This window comes from Ranitomeya imitator, chromosome 7 (assembly GCF_032444005.1).
Source record: "Ranitomeya imitator isolate aRanImi1 chromosome 7, aRanImi1.pri, whole genome shotgun sequence".
NCBI classification, from domain to species: domain Eukaryota; kingdom Metazoa; phylum Chordata; class Amphibia; order Anura; family Dendrobatidae; genus Ranitomeya; species Ranitomeya imitator.
Window position 1 is genome coordinate 125,249,550 of NC_091288.1, and position 26,599 is coordinate 125,276,148.

Consider the following 26,599-nt stretch of genomic DNA (forward strand, 5'->3'; position numbering starts at 1 on the left):
TGGTCAAACATACCTTCATCCAGGCTCCATTAACTTATTAAAAGCTACAGGAAGCCACTAGAGGCTGTTATTTTTGCAAAAGGAGGATCTACTAAATATTAATGTCAGTTTTCTGGTGGGGTGCCCATACTTATGCACCTGTCAAATTTTGTTTGAATGCAGATTGCACATTTTCTGTTAGTACAATAAACCTCATTTCAAGGCAGAAACATTACTGTGGCCAACAGTTATTATATATATGAAACTGAAATAGCTGTTGCAAAAAAACAATTTTTATAAAACATTAAGCTTAAGATTAATAGGGGTGCCTAAACTTTTTCATATAACTGTACATCCATATAATCCCCATCAGTAAAGAAACACAGCCTCAAACCCCTCATCGGTACAGGAATACATCACAAGTACCACTATCAGTAAAGAAATACTTTACCAAGACCACCATCAGTACATGATTATGGTACTAAGACCACCATCAGTACATGAATTCAGCACTAGACCCACCATGAGTACATGGTACATCACTTGTAATGTCAGGTTAGATCCATATACGATACATTTGTATTGCATTAATCTACAACTTACAGTACATCATTAATAATGGTAAGGAGATACTGGGAGTTGTTGCTAGCAGTGATCATTAGACTGCAAATCATACAGGAAGCACAATACTAATGAGGATTAGTCAGTATCACACAAAGAAAATCCGGGTACCTTATACATGAGTGTCTGTGATTGGAGTTGTTCTTGTTCTTTTCTTTATCTTGCTCAGACTCCATGATGACTTTTCACAGCCACAGCTTATATCTGCAGACTTCTGTTTTGTCCAGTGTTAAGCAGCACATCCCCATACAATACCCTTAAAAATAGCAGTATCATCATAATGCTCCTGAATAAAAATATCTGCCCTATGCTGGGTCACTGAATAAATAGTTGCCCCTCATTATCTTTCCTGGACAAAATATGACTTGCACACTGTCCCTCTTATGGTACTTGCCGTATATACGGCAATCTTTTTCATAAAAAGTTCCTGATACACACTGTCCTCAAACACTGTTTCCCCTTTAGGCCCAGTCTCTATACCGTGCCCCCACATCACACTCCATCCCCTGGCTATGCCCTTACACTGTCCCTGCAAGCTACCTCCCCCAACCCACCCCCCCCACACACACACACACACACACACACACACACACACATACACACGCTACTCAGTGTCTATTCTGTGCCCAATAGAAGTGAATAGTATAAGATGCTCAGAAATAAATGAGTATAATATAATAGGGTGTAAAATTTCAGCACTCGAAAAGTTATGTTGCAAAAAAAAGTTTATTTAACAGAAAAAAAACAATTGACCCAATGAATTCAAGATAACGAAATCAACGTTTCGTAGTAAAGTCCGACCTTTTATCAAGATATATCTGTGGGGGATTGGGTCTCACTAGTTTGCAACATAAAAATGCAAAATAGTAGTCCAAGGATAGCGCCATCACTCTGTTTGACACATGCCATTATCCTGCTATACTAGTACCTGGTCTTTTCCTTTCCTGACTTCATTGCCTTGATCCAACGGACAAAGCTTCAATTGTTCTTGCATTTGAAAGAGAGCGTAGTTTATGGGGTCAGTTGAGTTGTTTATGGGATCACTTATGGAGGAGATCTTGCACCTCAGGCGCACTGCTAATATGACATGGCCCCCTCAAACCATTTTAGCACAATTTGAATGGCACTACTTCCCTTCTGACCTTTTCTCTGTACCTCAAAACTATGTTTTCAGGAGAAATTGTGTAACAAATTATACTGTTCATTTTCTCTTATTATCCCTTTTGAAAATTAAAACCTTGGGGCCAAAGCAGCTTTTTTCATAGAAAAAAAATGGTAATTTTCCATTTATTCAGCCCAATGTTATACAATTCTGTGAATCGCCTGAGGGTTAAAAATGCTCACTGCAGCCCTAAATAAATACTCTAGAAGTGTAATTTCCAAAGTGGGTCATTTCTGTGGGTTTCTGCTGTTTACGCATGTCAGGTGCTTTTCAAATGTGACATGTCATTTGCGATCTATTCCAGACAAATTTGCGTCCAGGATTCAATTGGTCCGTCCATTCTGAGCCCTGCCACATGCCGAAACAGTAGTATTCCACCATATATGGGGCATCGGTGTTAAGGCAACATTTTGCGAGAAAAATGTAATTTATTTTTTCATTTTCACGGCTCAATATTATAAAATTCTGTGAAGCACCTGTGGATTTAAAGTGCTCACCACACCTATAGATATGTTCCTTGACAGCTATTATTTCCAAATGGGATCATTTGTGGAGGTTTTCCCACACCTCCCAACTTTTGAAGATGGGAAAGAGGGGAAAAGTTTGCGGCGTGCAACGCTCGTCACGGCAAATTTTAGGCCATGCCTCTGACCACACCCATTCATAACTAGTTACACCCATATGCACGTCCCAACCACACCCATTTAGCACTGCTGATCATACTGTTTCATAATGAATAATTATAGTTACATAGTTACATAGTTATTAAGGTTGAAGGAAGACTATATGTCCATCTAGTTCAACCCATAGCCTAACCTAACATGTCCTAACATGTTGATCCAGAGGAAGGCAAAAAAAACCCATGTGGCAAAGAGAAAGCTCCACATTGGGGAAAAAAATTCCTTCCCGACTCCACATACGGCAATCAGACTAGTTCCCTGGATCAATGCCCTATCAAGGAATCTAGTGTATATACCCTGTAACATTATACTTTTCCAGAAAGGTATCCAGTCCCCTCTTAAATTTAAGTAATGAATCACTCATTACAACATCATACGGCAGAGAGTTCCATAGTCTCACTGCTCTTACAGTAAAGAATCCGCGTCTATTATGCTTAAACCTTTTTTCCTCCAACCGCAGAGGATGCCCCCTTGTCCCTGTTTCAGGTCTATGATTAAAAAGATCATCAGAAAGGTCTTTGTACTGTCCCCTCATATATTTTACATTAAAATAAGATAAGCAAAAATATATAAGCAAAAAAAAATTTATATATTTTTAAAAAATATATTATATATTTATAAGCAAAAAAAATATGGCCACACAGTGCTCCATACTGTATAATGGCCACACATGATGCTCCATACTGTATAATGACTGCACATGATGCTCCATACTGTATATTGGCTGTACATGATGTTCCATACTGTTTAATGACCGCACATGATGCTCCATACTGTATAATGGCCGCACATGATGCTCCATACTGTATGACTGCACATTATGCTCCATACTGTATAATGGCCGCACATGATGCTCCATACTGTATAATGACTGCACATGATGCTCCATTCTGTATAATGGCCGCACATGATGCTCCATACTGTATAATTACCGCACATGATGATCCATACTGTATATTGACAGCACATGATACTTTGTACCGTATAATGGCCACACATAGCTACTCCTACACACGCGGCTGCACTCCGTACAATTTGCACACACGGCTCCGCTCCGTACACACGGCTCCACTCCATACATCTCATGCACACAAGGCTCCGCTCCGTACTCCTCGTACACATTCAGCTCCGCTCCATACACCTCGTACACTTTCAGCTCCACTCCATACACCTCGTACACATTCAGCTCCGCTCCATACACCTCATACACACGGCTCCGCTCCATACACCTCATACACACGGCTCCGTTCCATACACCTCATACACACGGCTCCGCTCCATACACCTCATACACGCACGGCTCCACTCCATACACCTCATACACACACGGCTCTGCTCCATACACCCTGTACACATTGATCTCCGCTCCATACACCTCATACACACAAGAATCCGCTCCATACACCTCGTACACACACGGCTCCGCTCCATTCACCTCATACACACACGGCTCTGCTCCGTACACCTCATACACACACAGCTGTACTCCGTACACCTCGTACACATTCAGCTCCGCTCCATACACCTCATACACACACTGCTCTTCTCCATACACCTCATACACATTCAGCTCCGCTCCATACGCCTCATACACACACGGCTCTGCTCCATACACCTCGTACACATTCAGCTCCGCTCCATACACCTCGTACACACACGGCTCCGCTCCATAAACCTCGTACACACATGGCTCCGCTCCATATACGGTGTATGGAGCGGAGCCGTGTGTGTATGAGGTGTATGGAGCGGAGCTGAATGTGTACGAAGTGCACCGAGCTGAGCCGCGTGTGTGTACGAGGTGCACCGAGCTGAGCCGCGTGTGTGTACGAGGTGCAGCGATCTGAGCCGCATGTGTGTGTCTGTGTACGAAGTGTACCGAGCGGCGCCTCAGCCGCGTGTGTGTGTACCGAGTGGAGCTGCTTGTAATTTTTGTGTAGAGCAATTGTGCCATGATTTGCTGTCTCATAACATACTAACATAGTAAGGCCGGAAAAAGACATTTGTCCATCCAGTTCAGCCTATATTCCATCATAATAAATCCCCAGATCTACGTCCTTTTACAGAACCTAATAATTGTATGATACAATATTGTTCTGCTCCAGGAAGACATCCAGGCCTCTCTTGAACCCCTCGACTGAGTTCGCCATCACCACCTCCTCAGGCAAGCAATTCCAGATTCTCACTGCCCTAACAGTAAAGAATCCTCTTCTATGTTGGTGGAAAAACCTTCTCTCCTCCAGACGCAAAGAATGCCCCCTTGTGCACGTCACCTTCCTTGGTATAAACAGATCCTCAGCGAGATATTTGTATTGTCCCCTTATATACTTATACATGGTTATTAGATCGCCCCTTAGTCATCTTTTTTCTAGACTAAATAATCCTAATTTCGCTAATCTATCTGGGTATTGTAGTTCTCCCATCCCCTTTATTAATTTTGTTGCCCTCCTTTGTACTCTCTCTAGTTCCATGATATCCTTCCTGAGCACCGGTGCCCAAAACTGGACACAGTACTCCATGTGCAGTCTAACTAGGGATTTGTACAGAGGCAGTATAATGCTCTCATCATGTGTATCCAGACCTCTTTTAATGCACCCCATGATCCTGTTTGCCTTGGCAGCTGCTGCCTGGCAATGGCCGCTCCAGGTAAGTTTATCATTAACTAGGATCCCCAAGTCCTTCTCCCTGTCAGATTTACCCAGTGGTTTCCCGTTCAGTGTGTAATGGTGATATTGATTCCTTCTTCCCATGTGTATAACCTTACATTTATCATTGTTAAACCTCATCTGCCACCTTTCAGCCCAAGTTTCCAACTTATCCAGATCCATCTGTAGCAGAATACTATCTTCTCTTGTATTAACTGCTTTACATAGTTTTGTATCATCTGCAAATATCGATATTTTACTGTGTAAACCTTCTACCAGATAATTAATGAATATGTTGAAGAGAACAGGTCCCAATACCGACCCCTGCGGTACCCCACTGGTCACAGCGACCCAGTTAGAGACTATACCATTTATAACCACCCTCTGCTTTCTATCACTAAGCCAGTTACTAACCCATTTACACACATTTTCCCCCAGACCAAGCATTCTCATTTTGTGTACCAACCTCTTGTGCGGCACGGTATCAAACGCTTTGGAAAAATCGAGATATACCACGTCCAATGACTCACCGTGGTCCAGCCTATAGCTTACCTCTTCATAAAAACTGATTAGATTGGTTTGACAGGAGCAATTTCTCATAAACCCATGCTGATATGGAGTTAAACAGTTATTCTCATTGAGATAATCCAGAATAACATCCCTCAGAAACCCTTCAAATATTTTACCAACAAGCACATGATGATTCTGACTGTCACAGGGGCTTAGGCTTAGCCCTTTTATGCATGGGGGAAAAAAGCAGCCACATTGATTAGCGCTGTCACCCTCTCTCAGGGAGCTGCAGCTGCTCCTCCTCCGCAATGCACTGGAGTGAGTCATCTGTGACATCGACTACTCACTGATCTGCATCTGTCGCTCTGCAATCACACAGCAGTGAGCACTGAGCAGCCGAGGCAAACAGAGGCTGCGAGTGTGTCCATCCATCCCACCCTGCTCAGCCTCACTCATTCCACGCACGATTACTAGACAGGCATTAGCTCCAGTCCACTGGACTGCTGCTTACATTGCCGCCGGCACCCAGGCTGTGTTCGGCTGTTACGTACACTGTTGTGAATTCTGTGGCAGAGTTCACTCCTGTGGTCACAAGTGGTACTTCGGCTGATTCTCTCTGGGAGCTTCCGTTTGTGGAGGAAAGTGGTACTGCGGCTTCTGAGTTTCCTCCCTCAGGTGATCTGGTGAGGTCATTAGGTGCTTCTCTACTTAACTCCACCTAATGCTTTGATCCATGCTTCCTGTCCATGTTCCAGTGTTGGACTTGTTTTTTCCCTGGATCATTCCTGTGGCCTGCTGCTCTGCATAGCTAAGTTATTCTTTGCTATTTGTTGCTATTTTTTCTGTCCAGCTTGTCTATTTGTTTTGCTGGAAGCTCTGGGACGCAAAGGGTGTACCTCCGTGCCGTTAGTTCGGTACCGAGGGTCTTTTTGCCCCCTTTGCGTGGTTTTCTTTAGGGTTTTGTGTAGACCGCAAAGTTATCTTTCCTATCCTCGCTCTGTTAAGAAAGTCGGGCCTCACTTTGCTGAATCTATTTCATCCCTACGTTTGTCTTTTCATCTTAACTCACAGTCATTATATGTGGGGGGCTGCCTTTTCCTTTGGTGTATTTCTCTGAGGCAAGGTAGGCTTATTTTTCTATCTTCAGGCTAGTTAGTTTCTCAGGCTGTGCCGAGTTGCATAGGCAGAGTTAGGCGCAATCCACGGCTGCCTCTAGTGTTGTTTGGAGAGGATTAGGGATTGCGGTCTGCAGAGTTCCCACGTCTCAGAGCTCGTTCTATTATTTTGGATTATTGTCAGATCACTGTTTGTGCTCTGATCGCTATGCAGATTGTGTTCCTGAATTGCCTATCACAACAGTACAGGAAGCCTAAAGTACTAATGATTCTCAATAGAGGGAAAAAATAAGTTCTGAGACCATTTTTTTTCCTTTGCACTGTGTTTTGCCTTTTTTTTCCCCTAGACATTTGGGTGGTTCAGGACACAGGTGTAACAATGGACATTAAAGGTCTGTCTTCATGTGTAGATCAGCTCACGGCAATAGTTCAAGATATTCAAGATTTTGTGGTTCAGAATTCTTTGTTAGAACCGAGAATTCCTATTCCAGATTTGTTTTCTGGAGATAGAACTAAATTTCTGAGTTTCAAAAATAATTGTAAACTGTTTCTAGCTTTGAAACCTCGCTCCTCTGGTGACCCAGTTCAACAGGTTAGGATCGTCATTTCTTTTTTGCGTGGCAACCCTCAGGACTGGGCATTTTCTCTTGCGTCAGGAGATCCTGCATTAAGTAATATCGATGCGTTTTTCCTGGCGCTTGGATTGCTGTACGATGAGCCTAATTCAGTAGATCAGGCAGAAACAAATTTGCTGGCTCTTTGCCAGGCTCAGGATGAGATAGAGGTATATTGCCAGAAATTTAGAAAATGGTCCGTGCTCACTCAATGAAATGAATCTGCGCTTGCAGCTATATTCAGAAAGGGTCTCTCTGAAGCCCTTGAGGATGTCATGGTGGGATTTCCTATGCCCGCTGGTTTGAATGAGTCTATGTCTTTGGCCATTCAGATCGGTCGACGCTTGCGTGAGCGTAAATCTGTGCACCATTTGGCGGTATTACCTGAGATTAAACCTGAGCCTATGCAGTGCGATAGGACTATGACCAGAGTTGAACGGCAAGATCACAGACGTCTGAATGGGCTGTGTTTCTACTGTGGTGATTCCACTCATGCTATCTCTGATTGTCCTAAGCGCACTAAGCGGTTCGCTAGGTCTGCCACCATTGGTACTGTACAGTCAAAATTTCTTCTGTCCGTTACCTTGATCTGCTCTTTGTCATCGTATTCTGTCATGGCGTTTGTGGATTCAGGCGCTGCCCTGAATTTGATGGACTTGGAATATGTTAAGCGTTGTGGGTTTTTCTTGGAGCCCTTGCAGTGTCCTATTCCATTGAGAGGAATTGATGCTACGCCTTTGGCCAAGAATAAGCCTCAATACTGGACCCAGCTGACCATGTGCATGGCTCCTGCACATCAGGAGGTTATTCGCTTTCTGGTGTTTCATAATCTGCATGATGTGGTCGTGTTGGGGTTGCCATGGCTACAAGCCCATAATCCAGTATTGGATTGGAATTCCATGTCGGTGTCCAGCTGGGGTTGTCAGGGGGTACATGGTGATGTTCCATTTCTGTCAATTTCGTCATCCACCCCTTCTGAGGTTCCAGAGTTCTTGTCTGATTACCGAGATGTATTTGATGAGCCCAAGTCCGATGCCCTACCTCCGCAAAGGGATTGTGATTGTGCTATCAATTTGATTCCTGGTAGTAAATTCCCAAAAGGTCGACTGTTTAATTTATCCGTGCCTGAGCACACCGCTATGCACAGTTATGTGAAGGAATCCCTGGAGAAGGGGCATATTCGCCCGTAATCGTCGCCATTAGGAGCAGGGTTCTTTTTTGTAGCCAAGAAGGATGGTTCACTGAGACCTTGTATAGATTACCGCCTTCTTAATAAGATCACTGTTAAATTTCAGTACCCCTTGCCATTGTTATCTGATTTGTTTGCTCGGATTAAGGGGGCTAGTTGGTTCACTAAGATAGATCTTCGTGGTGCGTATAATCTGGTGAGAATCAGGCGAGGCGATGAATGGAAAACTGCATTTAATACGCCCGAGGGTCATTTTGAGTATCTAGTGATGCCGTTCGGACTTGCCAATGCTCCATCAGTGTTTCAGTCCTTTATGCATGACATCTTCCGAGAGTACCTGGATAAATTCCTGATTGTGTACTTGGATGACATTTTGATCTTCTCGGATGATTGGGAGTCTCATGTGAAGCAGGTCAGAACGGTTTTTCAGGTCCTGCGTGCTAATTCTTTGTTTGTGAAGGGATCAAAGTGTCTCTTTGGTGTGCAGAAGGTTTCATTTTTGGGGTTCATCTTTTCCCCTTCTACTATCGAGATGGATCCGGTTAAGGTCCAAGCCATCCATGATTGGACTCAGCCAACATCTCTGAAAAGTCTGCAAAAGTTCCTGGGCTTTGCTAATTTTTATCGTCGCTTCATCTGCAATTTTTCTAGTATTGCCAAACCATTGACCGATTTGACCAAGAAGGGTGCTGATTTGGTCAATTGGTCTTCTGCTGCTGTGGAAGCTTTTCAAGAGTTGAAGCGTCGGTTTTCTTCTGCCCCTGTGTTGTGTCAACCAGATGTTTCTCTTCCGTTCCAGGTCGAGGTTGATGCTTCTGAGATTGGAGCAGGGGCTGTTTTGTCGCAGAGAGGTTCTGGTTGCTCAGTGATGAAACCATGCGCTTTTTTTTCCAGGAAGTTTTCGCCTGCTGAGCGAAATTATGATGTGGGCAACCGAGAGTTGCTGGCCATGAAGTGGGCATTCGAGGAGTGGCGTCATTGGCTTGAAGGAGATAAGCATCGCGTGGTGGTATTGACTGATCATAAGAACTTGACTTATCTCGAGTCTGCTAAGCGTTTGAATCTTAGACAGGCTCGTTGGTCGCTGTTTTTTGCCCGTTTTGACTTTGTGATTTCGTACCTTCCGGGCTCTAAAAATGTGAAGGCGGATGCTCTGTCTAGGAGTTTTGTGCCCGACTCTCCGGGTTTATCTGAGCCGGCGGGTATCCTCAAGGAAGGAGTAATTGTGTCTGCCATCTTCCCTGTTTTGCAGCGGGTGCTGCAAAAATTTCAGGCTAATAAACCTGATTGTTGCCCAGCGGAGAAACTATTTGTCCCTGATAGGTGGACGAATAGAGTTATCTCTGAGGTTCATTGTTCGGTGTTGGCTGGTCATCCTGGAATCTTTGGTACCAGAGAGTTAGTGGCTAGATCCTTTTGGTGGCCATCTCTGTCGCGGGATGTGCGTACTTTTGTGCAGTCCTGTGGGATTTGTGCTCGGGCTAAGCCCTGCTGTTCTCGTGCCAGTGGGTTGCTTTTGCCCTTGCCGGTCCCGAAGAGGCCTTGGACACATATCTCTATGGATTTTATTTCAGATCTTCCCGTTTCTCAAAAGATGTCAGTCATTTGGGTGGTCTGTGATCGCTTTTCTAAGATGGTCCATCTGGTACCCTTGTCTAAATTGCCTTCCTCCTCTAATTTGGTGCCATTGTTCTTCCAGCATGTGGTTCGTTTGCATGGCATTCCAGAGAATATGGTTTCTGACAGAGGTTCCCAGTTTGTTTCGAGGTTTTGGCGAGCCTTTTGTGGTAGGATGGGCATTGACTTGTCTTTTTCCTCGGCTTTCCATCCTCAGACTAATGGCCAGACCGAACGAACCAATCAGACCTTGGAAACTTATCTGAGATGCTTTGTTTCTGCCGATCAGGATGACTGGGTGTCCTTTTTGCCTTTGGCTGAGTTCGCCCTTAATAATCGGGCCAGCTCGGCTACCTTGGTTTCGCCATTTTTCTGCAATTCTGGGTTCCATCCTCGTTTCTCTTCAGGACAAGTTCAGTCTTCGGACTGTCCTGGTGTGGATACTGTGGTGGACAGGTTGCAGCAGATTTGGACTCATGTAGTGGACAATTTGACCTTGTCCCAGGAGAAGGCTCAACGTTTCGCTAATCGCAGACGCCGTGTGGGTCCCCGACTTCGTGTTGGGGATCTGGTTTGGTTATCTTCTCGTCATATTCCTATGAAGGTTTCCTCTCCTAAGTTTAAACCTCGTTTTATTGGTCCGTATAGGATTTCTGAGGTTCTTAATCCTGTGTCTTTTCGTCTGACCCTCCCAGATTCTTTTTCCATACATAACGTATTCCATAGGTCATTGTTGCGGAGATACGTGGCACCTATGGTTCCATCTGTTGACCCTCCTGCCCCGGTTTTGGTGGAGGGGGAATTGGAGTATATTGTGGAGAAGATTTTGGATTCTCGTGTTTCAAGACGGAAACTCCATTATCTGGTTAAATGAAAGGGTTATGCTCAGGAAGATAATTCCTGGGTTTTTGCCTGTGATGTCCATGCTCCCGATCTTGTTCGTGCCTTTCATGCGGCTCATCCTGGTCGGCCTGGGGGCTCTTGTGAGGGTTCGGTGACCCCTACTCAAGGGGGGGGGGGGGGAGGGCTTACTGTTGTGAATTCTGTGGCAGAGTTCACTCCTGTGGTCACAAGTGGTACTTCGGCTGATTCTCTCTGGGAGCTTCAGTTTGTGGAGGAAAGTGGTATTGCGGCTTCTGAGTTTCCTCCCTCAGGTGATCTGGTGAGGTCGTTAAGTGCTTCTCTACTTAACTCCACCTAATGCTTTGATCCATGCTTCCTGTCAATGTTCCAGTGTTGGACTTGTTTTTTCCCTGGATCATTCCTGTGGCCTGCTGCTCTACATAGCTAAGTTCTTCTTTGCTATTTGTTGCTATTTTTTCTGTCCAGCTTGTCTATTTGTTTTGCTGGAAGCTCTGGGACGCAAAGGGTGTACCTCCGTGCCGTTAGTTCGGTACGGAGGGTCTTTTTGCCCCCTTTGCGTGGTTTTCTTTAGGGTTTTGTGTAGACCGCAAAGTTATCTTTCCTATCCTTGCTCTGTTAAGAAAGTTGGGCCTCACTTTGCTGAATCTATTTCATCCCTACGTTTGTCTTGTCATCTTAACTCACAGTCATTATATGTGGGGGGCTGCCTTTTCCTTTGGGGTATTTCTCTGAGGCAAGGTAGGCTTATTTTTCTATCTTCAGGCTAGTTAGTTTCTCAGGCTGTGCCGAGTTGCATAGGCAGAGTTAGGCGCAATCCACGGCTGCCTCTAATGTTGTTTGGAGAGGATTAGGGATTGCGGTCTGCAGAGTTCCCACGTCTCAGAGCTTGTTCTATTATTTTGGGTTATTGTCAGATCACTGTATGTGCTCTGACCGCTATGTCCATTGTGATACTGAATTGCCTATCATAACAGTACACCCCAAAGAGGTGTCCCCTCTCTCTCCCTCTCTGAACTGTACCACACAGTGACGCACACGTGAAGACTCAGGAACATACGGAAGGGTTGTTGCCTAACACAAGGGGGCGTGTGACTGCAGCTTCTGTTGTCTGCGGGAAGCAGAGTGTCCCGTGCAGGACAGCGGGGCAAAGCATCAAAACCGGGACAGTCCCGCACAATGAAGGACAGTTGGGAGCTATGGGTTTTCCACTGTTTAGGCACTTCAGGGGTTCTGCAAGTACAACATGACATCTGTTATCTTTTCCATACAGTTTTGTCCTCTAATAGTCAAACGTCACTCCTTCCCTTCCGAGCCCTACTTTGCACCCAAACAGTAGTCTTCCACCACATCTCCCTGTGCACACTCGCTCTTACAGACTTTTCCCTGCTCCCCATTGCTCATACAGACTGGTCCCTATGCCCTATTTCACATATAGACTGCTACCTACTTCACATTGCTCAGACTGCTCCTTGTGCCCCCTTGCTCACGCAGACTAATCCTTGCGCCTCCTTGTTTATACAGACTGCTTCCTGCACCTTCTTGCTTATACAGACTGCTCCCTGCAATGGGGTATTGCTTATACAGACTCTTCCATTCGTCTCCTTGCTCACACAGACTGCTCCCTGTGCCCCCTTGCTCACAAAGACTGTTCCCTGTGTCTCCTTGCTCATGCAGACTGCTCCTCTGCCCCCTTTGTCATATAAGTTGCATTATGTGCTCCCCTCCTGTACAGACTACCTGTTACATAGACTGCTCTTCATGCACCTTCTATAGAATCCTGCACAAGCCCCCACAACAGTACAGATTGCTGATCTCATCTTCAAATTAATGCTGAAAGTTGATCAATGATTACTCAGTTTCTGGTCTACTCACCAAACTGATCATAGAGTATTTACCAATTTTCTTTTGCTACTTATAACTTCTCTTGTAAGATGTACTGTTTTATTTGTTTCAAATCTTTTTTCTGAGATCTATTTTCAATTAAAGTTGACTTATACATATTTCTCTCTTTTTGCTTGTTGTTTACCAGCTATTACAGAGGCTGGAAAGACCGGAGGCTCACTCGCCCAGGATTTTTTTAAGGAAGAGTACATTCTTAACAATGCTATTGGTAAGCACTACACATCAGATTCCCTTTTGTAGAAAGGGTCAGGGCAGAGAAGTGCACCTGCGCAGGAGCGTGATGCTGGGGAACACTGTGTGGATAACGTAGCACTGAAGGAGGATGGCATCGAAAGAAGAAGGCAGACGCTGGACCAGGACACCCATCAGACCTGACTGCCCCGCAGGTGAGTATAATAAAAGGTGTTTTTGTTCTGTTACAGGCCAGATTGGGGACATATATACAGCATATTAGAATGCTGTATATGAGGGCTGAAAGGTGTCAGCCATATTTCAGATGCATATATTGTGGTATTGTCCTGGCTTAAAGGGCCACTGTCACCCCCTCCAGCCATTATAAACTAAAAGAGCCACCTTGTGTAGCAGTAATGCTGCATTCTAACAAGGTGTTTTTTTTAGTTTTTGGTGCATTTATTCCCAAAATAAAGCGTTTTATAACTTCTCCAAAATACCTTTCTTTAGACAGGGAGGCAGGTCTTAATCCCACTGCTGGAAACGCCACACTGCCGTCACTCAGTTCTTCAGGGGCGCCGGGCGCCGCCCCCTCTGCGCTGTTTTCCCATGAAATCCGGAGTCTGCGCTGTTTAGTACTGGCTGTTGCAGGCGCAGTGAGCTCTGGCCGTCTGACGTCACATCCAGTCTTGCAGACTGCGCTTGTGCAGCCACCCACCTTGGGAATCCCAGCCCCGCAGTGTGCATAATGCATAACACACTGCGGGGCTGGGATTCCCAAGGTGAGTGGCCGCACTTTAGGTTTTGGAGAACTGCATGCTTAATTCCCTTGCTAAAAAATGTATATTTTATTTTATTAAGTTTTTAACCCCTTCCCGACCCATGACGCCACGTAGGCGTCATGAAAGTCGGTGCCAATCCGACCCATGACGCCTATGTGGCGTCATGGAAAGATCGCGTTCCTGCAGATCGGGTGAAAGGGTTAACTCCCATTTCACCCGATCTGCAGGGACAGGGGGAGTGGTAGTTTAGCCCAGGGGGGGTGGCTTCACCCACTCGTGGCTACGATCGCTCTGATTGGCAGTTTCACTTTCAATAGCCAATCAGAGCAATTTGTAATATTTCACCTATTATAACTGGTGAAATATTACAATCCAGCCATGGCCGATGCTGCAATATCATCGGCCATGGCTGGAAATACTAATGTGCCCCCACCCCACCCCACCAATCGCCCCCCCAGCCCCCCGATCTGGCCGGTACACTGCTCCGGCTCCCCTCCGTCCAGTGCTCCGCTCCCCCCGTGCTCTTGTCCGCTCCCCCCGTGCTCCAATCACCCCCCCGTGCTCAATCACCCCCCCTGCACTCCGATTCACCACCCCCCGTGCTCCGTTCCACCCCCCCGTGCTCCGTTCCAGCCCCCCGTGCTCCGTTCCACGCCTGCCGCGCTCCGATTCCCCCCCCCCGTGCTCCGATAACCCCCCAACCCCCCCCCCCCCGTGGTCCCCCTCCACCCCATCATACTTACCGATCCTGCCGGGGTCCCGTCCGTCTTCTCCCTGGGCGCCGCCATCTTCCAAAATGGCGGGCGCATGTGCAGTGCGCCCGCCGAATCGGCCGGCCGGCAGATTCGTTCCAAAGTGCATTTTGATCACTGAGATAGATTATATCTCAGTGATCAAAATAAAAAAAATAATAAATGACCCCCCCCCCCCCCCCCCATAGGTAGGGACAATAAAAAAATAAAGACATTTTTTTTTTCCACTAATGTTAGAATAGGGTTAGGGTTAGGGGTAGGGTTAGGGCTAGGGTTAGGGTTTCGGTATGTGCACACGTATTCTGGTCCTCTGCGGATTTGATAAATCCGCAGTGCTAAACCGCTGCGGATTTATGGCGGATTTACCGCGTTTTTTTCTGCGCATTTCACTGCGGTTTTACAATTGCGATTTTCTATTGGAGCAGTTGTAAAACCGCTGCGGAATCCGCACAAAGAAGTGACATGCTGCGGAATGTAAACCGCTGTGTTTCCGTGCAGTTTTTCCGCAGCATGTGTACAGCGATTTTTGTTTCCCGTAGGTTTACATTGAACTGTAAACTCATTGGAAACTGCTGCGGATTCGCAGCGTTTTCTGCAGCGTGTGCACATACCTTTAGAATTAGGTTATGTGCACACGGTGCGGATTTGGCTGCGGATTGGCCGCTGCGGATTCGCAGCAGTGTTCCATCAGGTTTACAGTACCATGTAAACATATGAAAAACCAAATCCGCTGTGCCCATGGTGCGGAAAATACCGCGCGGAAACGCTGCGTTGTATTTTCCGCAGCATGTCAATTCTTTGTGCGGACTCCGCAGCGTTTTACACCTGTTCCTCAATAGGAATCCGTAGGTGAAATCCGCACAAAACACACTGGAAATCTGCGGAAAATCCGCAGGTAAAACGCAGTGCCTTTTACCCACGGATTTTTCAAAAATGGTGCGGAAATATCTCACACGAATCCGCAACGTGGGCACACAGCCTTAGGGTTAGGGTTGGAATTAGGGTTGTGATTAGGGTTAGGGGTGTGTTGGGGTTAGGGTTGTGGTTAGGGGTGTGTTGCTGTTAGGGTTGTGATTAGGGTTATGGCTACAGTTGGGATTAGGGTTAGGGGTGTGGGGGGGTTAGTGTTGGAGGTAGAATTGAGGGGTTACCACTGTTTAGGCACATCAGGGGTCTTCAAACGCAACATGGCGCCACCATTGATTCCAGCCAATCTCGTATTCAAAAAGTCAAATGGTGCTCCCTCACTTCCGAGCCCTGACGTGTGCCCAAACAGTGGTTTACCCCCACATATGGGGTACCAGCATACTCAGGATAAACTGCGCAACAATTACTGGGGTCCAATTTCTCCTGTTACTCTTGTGAATCTAAAAAAATGCTTGCTAAAACATCATTTTTAAGGAAAGAAAAATGATTTTTTATTTTCACGGCTCTGCGTTGTAAACGTCTGTGAAGCACTTGGGGGTTCAAAGTGCTCACCACATATCTAGATAATTTCCTTGGGGGGTCTAGTTTCTAAAATGGGGTCACTTGTGGGGGGTTTCTACTGTTTAGGCACACCAGGGGCTCTGCAAACGCAATGTGACGCCCGCAGACCATCCCATCAAAGTCTGCATTTCAAAAGTCACTACTTCCCTTCTGAGCCCCGACGTGTGCCCAAACAGTGGTTTACCCCCACACATGGGGTATCAGCGTACTCAGGAGAAACTGGACAACAACTTTTGGGGTCCAATTTCTCCTGTAACCCTTGGGAAAATAAAAAATTCTGGGCTAAATAATTATTTTTGAGGAAAGAAAACGTATTTATTATTTTCACGGCTCTGCATTATAAACTTCTATGAAGCACTTGGGGGTTCAAAGTGCTCACCACACATCTAGATAAGTTCCTTTGCAGGTCTAGTTTCCAAAATGGGGTCATTTCTGGGGGATCTCCAATGTTTAGGCACACAGGGGCTCTCCAAACGTGACATGGTGTCCGCTAATGATTGGAGCTAATTTTCCATTTAAAAAGCCAAATGGCGTGCCATCCCTTCCGAGCCCTGCCATGCGCCCAAACGGGTTTACCCCCACATATGGGGTATCAGCGTACTCAGGACAAACTGGACAACAATATTTGGGGTCCAATTTCTCCTATTATCCTTGGCAAAATAGGAAATTCCAGGCTAAAAAATCATTTTTGAGGAAAGAAAAATTATTTTTTTTTTTCATGGCTCTGCGTTATAAACTTCTGTGAAGCACCTGGGGGTTTAAAGTGCTCAATATGCATCTAGATAAGTTCCTTGGGGGGGTCTAGTTTCCAAAATGGGGTCATTTGTGGGGGAGCTCCAATGTTTAGGCACACAGGGGCTCTCCAAACGCGATATGGTGTCTGTTAACAATTGGAGCTAATTTTCCATTCAAAAAGTCAAATGGCGCGCCTTCCCTTCCGAGCCCTGCCGAGTGCCCAAACAGTGGTTTACCCCCACATATGAGGTATCGGCGTACTCGGGAGAAATTGCCCAACAAATTTTATGATCCATTTTATCCTACTGCCCATGTGAAAATGAAAAAATTGAGGCGAAAAGAATTTTTTTTGTTAAAAAAAAGTACTTTTTCATTTTTACAGATCAATTTGTGAAGCACCTGAGGGTTTAAAGTGCTCACTAGGCATCTAGATAAGTTCCTTGGGGGGTCTAGTTTCCAAAATGGGGTCACTTGTGGGGGAGCGCCAATGTTTAGGCACACAGGAGCTATCCAAACGCGACATGGTGTCCGCTAACGATGGAAATAATTTTTCATTCAAAAAGTCAAATAGCGCTCCTTCCCTTCCGAGCCTTACCATGTGCCCAAACAGTGGTTTACCCCCACATGTGAGGTATTGGTGTACTCAGGAGAAATTGCCCAACACATTTTAGGATCCATTTTATCCTGTTGCCCAGGTGAAAATGAAAAAAATTGAGGCTAAAATAATTTTTTTGTGAAAAAAAAGTACTTTTTCATTTTTACGGATCAATTTGTGAAGCACCTGGGGGTTCAAAGTGCTCACTACTCATCTAGATAAGTTCCTTGGGGCGTCTAGTTTCCAAAATGGGGTCACTTGTGGGGGAGCTCCAATTTGTAGGCACACGGGGGCTCTCCAAACGTGACATGGTGTCCGCTAAAGAGTGGAGCCAATTTTTGATTCAAAAAGTCAAATGGCGCTCCTTCCCTTCCAAGCCCTGCCGTGCGCCCAAACAGTGGTTTACCCCCACATATGAGGTATCAGCGTACTCAGAACAAATTGGACAACAACTTTCGTGGTTCAGTTTCTCCTTTTACCATTGGGAAAATAAAAAAATTGTTGCTAAAAGATAATTTTTGTGACTAAAAAGTTAAATGTTCATTTTTTCCTTCCATGTTGCTTCTGCTGCTGTGAAGCACCTGAAGGGTTAATAAACTTCTTGAATGTGGTTTTGAGTACCTTGAGGGGTGCATTTTTTACTATGGTGTCACTTTTGGGTATTTTCAGCCATATAGACCCCTCAAACTGACTTCAAATGTGAGGTGGTCCCTAAAAACAATGGTTTTGTAAATTTCGTTGTAAAAATGACAAATCGCTGGTCAAATTTTAACCCTTATAACTTCCTAACAAAAAAAATTTTTGTTTCCAAAATTGTGCTGATGTAAAGTAAACATGTGGGAAATGTTATTTATTAAATATTTTGTGTCACATATCTCTCTGGTTTAACAGAATAAAAATTCAAAATGTGAAAATTGCGAAATTTTCAAAATGTTCGCCAAATTTCCGTTTTTATCACAAATAAACGCAGAATTTATTGACCTAAATTTACCACTAACATGAAGCCCAATATGTCACGAAAAAACAATCTCAGAACCGCTAGGATCCGTTGAAGCTTTCCTGAGTTATTACCTCATAATGGGACACTGGTCAGAATTGTAAAAAACGGCAAGGTCTTTAAGGTCAAAATAGGCTGGGTCATGAAGGGGTTAAAATAAAAACTAAATATATATAAAAAAAATATATATTAAAATTAACCGCTTAAATATGCTGTCTTCCTTAATAAAACAATTTAGTAGATGGTCTAAGGGTGAGTTCACACTGGGCATTTTTGATGCACTTTTCTTCTGCAGCAAAACCTGATTTCTTGGCAGGAAAGAAGCTGTGGCATTTTTGTTGCTTTTTTGGGGGGGCTAACTTGTGTCTTTGTGCAAGCTAATAAAGTTTAGTGCCCCCAAAGGGGTGGATTAAGGGTTGCCAGGGCCCCGGGCTGTTCAGACTCTGTGGCCCCCGGTCATGTGACGGGGTCATCATATACCTGAACCAGATTATTCCAGAAAAATTGTTGCTGAGTGAAACTCCACTTCTCACCTATCACACATTCCCATCACCAGATCACACGTATAGCCGACAGCTTTTGTTTTGGCCAAAATATTTTTTAAGCCGCCACCATAACACGGTAGACACTTTTGGCCGGGCCCTACTGTACTGTAACCTATTAAATATTTGTTAAAATATGCAATACAATTTAGGTATATTTCTATTTATTTTTCAATTTTTAAAATGACCAATATCACATACAAGGAACAAATACCGCTACACCATGTCCAGACCACATATTACCACCACAGTGATCGAATAATATCACATACAAGGAACTGACCAGACCACATAGTACCACCACAAAGTGACCAAATAGCACATACAAGGGACAAATACTGCAACACCATGTCCAGACCACATAATACCACCACATAGTGACTGAATACTACAATACTGATTAGTAATTAAAAAAAAAAAATACTTTCACCATAAGTGCCATTATACACAGGAGATCTGTACTTAGTATGCAGTGTCTGTGTACAGGTAAAACAGTGATCACTGGTGACATTATACACAGGACCTCTATATAGTATACAGTGTATAGTGTCAGTGTATAGGTAACACACTGACTCACCAGTGATGTCTCTAGGTGAAATCCTTCATCTTAGTTTTTCATCTTTCATCCAGCACAGATCACCATCACTTCTTCCAGCCAGGGCTCGTCTCTGCAGGAAATAACAGTTATCTCGGGCTCTGCTCACAGAGCACATTACTTAATTTTTTCCAACTTCTTCATTAAACCACATGAAGAAAAAAAGGTGACATAGTATCACTCTACACAGTAACAGGACCCCCCCCCCCCCCCATTTAAAACAGTATACTCAAAAGATAAAATAAATACATCAGTAATAATATCCCTTAATTATCCCCTACTAGATGGTGGCCCGATTCTAACGCATCGGTTATTTTAAAATATGTATGTCCACGTAGTATATTGCCCAGCCACGTAGTATATTGCCCAGCCACGTAGTATATTGCCCAGCCACGTAGTATATTGCCCAGCCACGTAGTATATTGCCCAGCCACGTAGTATATTGCCCAGTCACGTAGTATATTGCCCAGCTACGCACAGAGCCACATAGTATACAGCACAGAGCCACATAGTATACAGCATAGTGCCACGTAGTATACAGCACAGAGCCACATAGTATACAGCACAGAGTCACGTAGTATATTGCTCAGTCACGTAGTATACAGCACAGTCACTTAGTATGCACCATATCCCTGTTAAAAAAAAAATTAAATAAAAAATAGTTACATACTCACCTTTTGGAGCCTCCGGATCGAAGCGGCCGGTTCCCGATGCTTGACGCGCGGTCCGGTCCCAAGAGTGCATTGCGGTCTCGTGAGACCGTACGTCATCATCTCGCTAGACCACAATTGATGCAACGGTCACAGGGCCGTCGTGCAGAGCGGAAAAGGCCGGTTCCTGATCTTCCTGAACTTTTTTTTTATTATTTTTAACATGAGATATTTTTACTATTCATGCTGCATAGGCCGAATGAATAGTAAAAAGGTGGTCACACAGGGTTAATAGCAGCATTAACCGAGTGCGTTACACCGCGGTCAACGCTGCCATTAACCCTATGTGAGCGCTGACCGGAGAGGAGTATGCGGACACCGGGCACTGACTGCGGGGAGGAAGGAGCTGCCATTTTTTTTCTGGACTGTGGCCGTCACTGATTGGTGGTGGCAGCTATGACAGGCAGCTGCCGCGACCAATCAGCGAATGAATAACCGTGACAGACAGACGGAAGTGACCCGTAGACAATTATATAGTAGATGGTAATAATATTCCCCATCCTGGCCCCCGTGTGTCTCATTCCTGGCTTCAGCCATATGTTTTCCCATCCTGCCCTCATGAGTATCCATTCTGCCCCATCTGTCTCCATCGCATCCATCCTGCCTCATGATCCTGCACGATCTGTCTCCAACCCTGCCCCATCTGTCTCCAATCCTGCCCCCAGTGTCACCAATCATGCCCCCATGTCTCTAATCCCGCCCCTATATCTCCAATCACGCCCACATGTCTGCAATCCTGCCCTGTGTCTCCAATCATGCCCCATCTGTCTCCAATACTGCCCCATATGTCTTCAATCCTGCTCCCAGTGTCTCCAGTCATGCCCCCAGTGTCTCCAGTTATACCCCAGTGTCTCCAATCATGCCCCGTATCTCCATTCTACCCCGTGTCTCGCATTCCGTCCCCCGTGTCCAGCATTCTGTCCCCCGTGTCCAGCATTCTGTCCCCCGTGTCCAGCATTCTGCCCCCCCCGTGTCCAGCATTTTGCCCCCGTGTCCAGCATTCTGTCCCCCGTGTCCAGCATTCTGTCCCCCGTGTCCAGCATTCTGTCCCCCGTGTCCAGCATTCTGTCCCTCGTGTCCAGCATTCTGTCCCCCGTGTCCAGCATTCTGTTCCCCGTGTCCAGCATTCTGTCCCCCGTGTCCAGCATTCTGCCCCCCGTGTCCAGCATTCTGCCCCCCGTGTCCAGCATTCTGCCCCCCGTGTCCAGCATTCTGCCCCCCGTGTCCAGCATTCTGCCCCCCGTGTCCAGCATTCTGCCCCCCGTGTCCAGCATTATGCCCCCCGTGTCCAGCATTCTGCCCCCGTGTCTCACAGTCTGCCCCTCGTCTGCCCTCCATGTCCAGCATTCTGTCCACCGTGTCCAGCATTCTGTCCACCGTGTCCAGCATTCTGTCCACCGTGTCCAGCATTCTGTCCACCGTGTCCAGCATTCTGTCCACCGTGTCCAGCATTCTGTCCACCGTGTCCAGCATTCTGTCCACCGTGTCCAGCATTCTGTCCACCGTGTCCAGCATTCTGTCCACCGTGTCCAGCATTCTGTCCACCGTGTCCAGCATTCTGTCCACCGTGTCCAGCATTCTGTCCACCGTGTCCAGCATTCTGTCCACCGTGTCCAGCATTCTGTCCACCGTGTCCAGCATTCTGCCCCCGTGTCCAGCATTCTGCCCCCGTGTCCAGCATTCTGCCCCCGTGTCCAGCATTCTGCCCCCGTGTCCAGCATTCTGCCCCCGTGTCCAGCATTCTGCCCCCGTGTCCAGCATTCTGCCCCCGTGTCCAGCAATCCCCCCCATTACCGCCCATAATCCCGCCCCCCACCCATCACCACCCATAATCCCACCCCCATCACCACCCATAATCCCACCCCATCACCCATAATCCCGCCCCCCACCCCATCACCACCCATAATCATGCACCCACCCCATCACCACACATAATCCCGCCCTCCACCCCATCACCACCCATAATCATGCACCCACCCCATCACCACACATAACCCGCCCCCGACCACATTACCACACATAATCCCGCCCCCCGACCACATTACCACACGAGGCTCCGTCCTCGCACCTTACCACACGAGGCTGCATCTCCACACATTACCACACGAGGCTCTGTCCCCACACATTACCACACGAGGCTCCGCCCCCACACATTACCACTCGAGGCTCCGACCCCACACATTACCACATGAGGCTCCGACCCCACACATTATCACATGAGGCTCCATCCCCCACATTACCACAAGCAGCGCTTCCTTTCTATGTAATTCAACCACTTCAGCCAAGGTAAACATACATTTAATTGCATCCGCATTCTCCGAAACAAAATGAGCCAAGAAAAGTCGCCAGGTCCATCTCTCAGGCCGCAGGAAAATCCGGACTACGATGCAGCAGCTGATCGACAACAACAATATCGACAAAATCGTAGGATTGGTTATCAACAACGAACACCTGAGCAGATTGATAACAGAGAGTAATATCACAAGGTTTATATTGGATAGCAATGAGCGTGCTGAGCGTTAGCTGGCTGGAAACAGTATATATATATATATATATATATATATATATATATATATATATATATATATATATATATATATATATAGACACACACAGTATATATACTTGAGTATTAGCCAAGAATTTCAGCCCATTTTTTTTTTAGGCTGAAATTGCCCCTCTCGGCTTATACTTGAGTCATTTCCAGGGGTCAGCGGGGGGGGGGGGGGGGGGGGGGGAGAGAGCGGCAGCTGTGTAATCATACTCACCTGCTCCTGGGGCGGTCCCTGCAGTCCCTGGTTCTCCTGGGGTGGAGACGCATATTCATTACTGTAATGAGCGGTGCCATCAGCACAACCAGCGGTAGCGGGCAGCACGGTGGCTCAGTGGATATCACTGCAGCCTTGCAGCGCTGGAGTCCTGGGTTCAAACCCCACCATGGACAACATCTGCAAAGAGTTTGTATGTTCTCTCCGTGTTTGCGTGGGTTTCCTCCGGGTACTCAGGTTTCCTCCCACATTCCAAAGACATACCGATAGGGAATTTAGATTGTGAACCCCATTGGGGACTGCGATGTTAATGTCTGCAAATTGTAAAGCGCTGCGAAATATGTTAACGCTATATAAAAATAAAGATTATTATTACCATGTGACCGCTCAATACAGGAAGAAGCTGTCAGTGCGCGGAGAAGGGACCGCGCCACTAGCAGGTGAGTATGACGGGGGGCAGTGCGCAATATTCACCTGTCCCCCATTCCACCGTCGGCGAAACTCCGTCTTCCGCGTCTCCTGCAGTGACGCTCAGGTCAGAGGGCGGGATGACACGATTAGTGTGCGCGCCGCCCTCTACCTGAACAGTCAGTGCACGGGACGCGGAAGACACAGCGGCGCCTAGCGGTGGAACGGGGGATAGGTGACTATATCAAGTGCCGGTGGCCTGAGCGACGAGAAGTGAGTGTCATTTTTTTTTTCTTTTTTCTTTTTCATTGCAGCAACAGCATATGGGGCATAATAGTCTATAGAGCATCTTATGGGGCCATGTTCAGCATTATATGGGGCAAATATCTCTGTGGAGCATCTTATGGGGCCATAATATGCATTTGTGGAGCATTATATGGGGCAAATGTGTCTTATTTACTATATAATTGTCTAAGGGTCACTTCCGTCTTTCTGTCTGTCTGTCACAGATATTCATTGGTCGCGGCCTCAGTCTGTCATGGAATCCAAGTCGCTGATTGAACTCGCCAGCTGCCTGTCATGGCTGTCGCGACCAATCAGCGACGGCCACAGTCTGATTAGTCCCTCTCTACTCCCCTGCAGTCGGCGCCCGCTCCATACTCCCCGCAGTCACTACTCACACAGGGTTAATGCCAGCGGTAACGGACCGCGTTATGCCGCGGGTAACTCACTCCGTCACCGCCGCTATTAACCCTATGTGACCAAGTTTTTACTATTGATGCTGCCTATGCAGCGTCAATAGTAAAAACATCTAATGTTAAAAATAATTTTAAAAAAATAAAAAATCATAATATACTCACCTTCCGGCGCCTTCCCCGCTCCTGGCTACGGTCCGGTGACCGCCTCCATGCAAGCTGCATGTTCCGGTGGTATGGGAGAAGGACCTGCCATGACGTCATCACAGGGCATGCGCGAGAAGGACCTGCCATGACGTCACGGTCATGTGATCGAACCACAACTGGCCATCAGAAGGTTTTTTTTTAACCTGTGACATACATGGATGGGCAATATACTACGTAGCTGGGCAATATACTACGTGACTGGGCAATATACTACGTCACTGGGCAATATACTACGTGGCTATGTGCTGTATACTATGTCACTGGGCAATATACTACGTGGCTGGACAATATACTACGTGGCTGGGCAATATACTACGTGGCTGGGCAATATACTACGTGACAGGGCAATATACTACGTGGCTGGGCAATATACTACATGGCCAGGCAATATACTACGTGACTGGGCAATATACTACGTGACTGGACAATATACTACCTGGCTGGACAATCTATTACGTGACTGGGCAATATGCTACGTCACTGGGCAATATACTATGTGTATCTGTGCTGTATACAACGTGACTGGGCAATATACTACGTCACTGAGCAATATGCTACGTCAATGGGCAATATACTACGTAACTGGGCAATATACTACGTGGCTATGTGCTGTATACTACGTCACTGGGCAATATACTACGTGGCTGGGCAATATACTACGTGGCTGGGCAACATACTATGTGGCTGATGTTATGATTTGGTAATTCAGTACCACAATGGACATAGAAGTCAGAGCACATACAGTGATCTGACAATAACCCAAAAACATAGAACGAGCTCTGAGACGTGGGAACTCTGCTGACCGCAATCCCTAATCCTCTCCAACCACACTAGAGGCAGCCGTGGATTGCGCCTAACGCTCCCTATGCAACTCGGCACAGCCTGAGAAACTAGCTAGCCTGAAGATAGAAAATAAGCCTACCTTGCCTCAGAGAAATACCCCAAAGGAAAAGGGAGCCCCCCACATATAATGACTGTGAGTTAAGATGAAAAGACAAACGTAGAGATGAAATAGATTTAGCAAAGTGAGGCCCGACTTTCTGAACAGAGCGAGGATAGGAAAGGTAACTTTGCGGTCAACACAAAACCCTACAAACAACCACGCAAAGGGGGCAAAAAGACCCACCGTACCAACTAACGGCACGGAGGTACACCCTCTGCGTCCCAGAGCTTCCAGCAAGCAAGAAAACCCAAATAAGCAAGCTGGACAGAAAAAAACAGCAAACAAAATAACAAAAGCGGAACTTAGCTATGCAGAGCAGCAGGCCACAGGAACGATCCAGGAGGAAGCAAGTCCTATACTAGAACATTGACTGGAGGCCAGGATCAAAGCACCAGGTGGAGTCAAATAGAGCAGCACCTAACGACTTCACCACATCACCTGAGGAAGGAAACTCAGAAGCCGCAGTACCACTCTCCTCCACCAACGGAAGCTCACAGACAGAATCAGCCGAAGTACCACTTGTGACCACAGGAGGGAGCTCTGCCACAGAATTCACAACAGTACCCCCCCCCCCCCTTGAGGAGGGGTCACCGAACCCTCACCAGAGCCCCCAGGACGACCAGGATGAGCCATATGAAAGACACGAACAAGATCGGGAGCATGGACATCAGAGGCAAAGACCCAGGAATTATCTTCCTGAGCATAACCCTTCCACTTAACCAGACACTGGAGTTTCTGTCTCGAAACACGAGAATCCAAAATCTTCTCCACAATATACTCCAACTCCCCCTCCACCAAAACCGGGGCAGGAGGATCAACAGATGGAACCATAGGTGCCACGTATCTCTGCAACAATGACCTATGGAATACGTTATGGATGGAAAAAGAATCTGGAAGGGTCAAACGAAAAGACACAGGATTAAGAACCTCAGAAATCCTATATGGACCTATGAAACGAGGCTTAAATTTAGGAGAGGAAACCTTCATAGGAATATGACGAGATGACAACCAAACCAAATCCCCAACACGAAGTCGGGGACCCACACAGCGTCTGCGATTAGCAAAACGTTGAGCCTTCTCCTGGGACAAGGTCAAATTGTCCACTACATGAGTCCAGATCTGCTGCAACCTGTCCACCACAGTATCCACACCAGGACAGTCCGAAGACTCAACCTGCCCTGAAGAGAAACGAGGATGGAACCCAGAGTTCCAGAAAAACGGCGAAACCAAGGTAGCCGAGCTGGCCCGATTATTAAGGGCGAACTCAGCCAAAGGCAAAAAGGACACCCAGTCATCCTGATCAGCAGAAACAAAGC

General features: G+C 46.4%; 1 protein-coding gene across 5 annotated transcripts in view; it reads left to right on the forward strand.

Annotated features, from left to right (window-relative positions):
• Positions 1–26,599, forward strand: part of HIBCH (3-hydroxyisobutyryl-CoA hydrolase) — an 885,760-nt gene that overhangs the window by 296,118 nt on the left and 563,043 nt on the right. For 4 of the 5 annotated variants that reach the window (XM_069733795.1, XM_069733794.1, XM_069733798.1 and 1 more), the window contains exon 5: positions 13,023–13,103. The exons of the other annotated variant lie outside the window; for it this stretch is intronic. In XM_069733795.1, the coding sequence (XP_069589896.1) occupies positions 13,023–13,103 (81 nt within the window). The remainder of the gene's footprint in view (positions 1–13,022; positions 13,104–26,599) is intronic. 5 annotated transcript variants of the gene reach the window in all.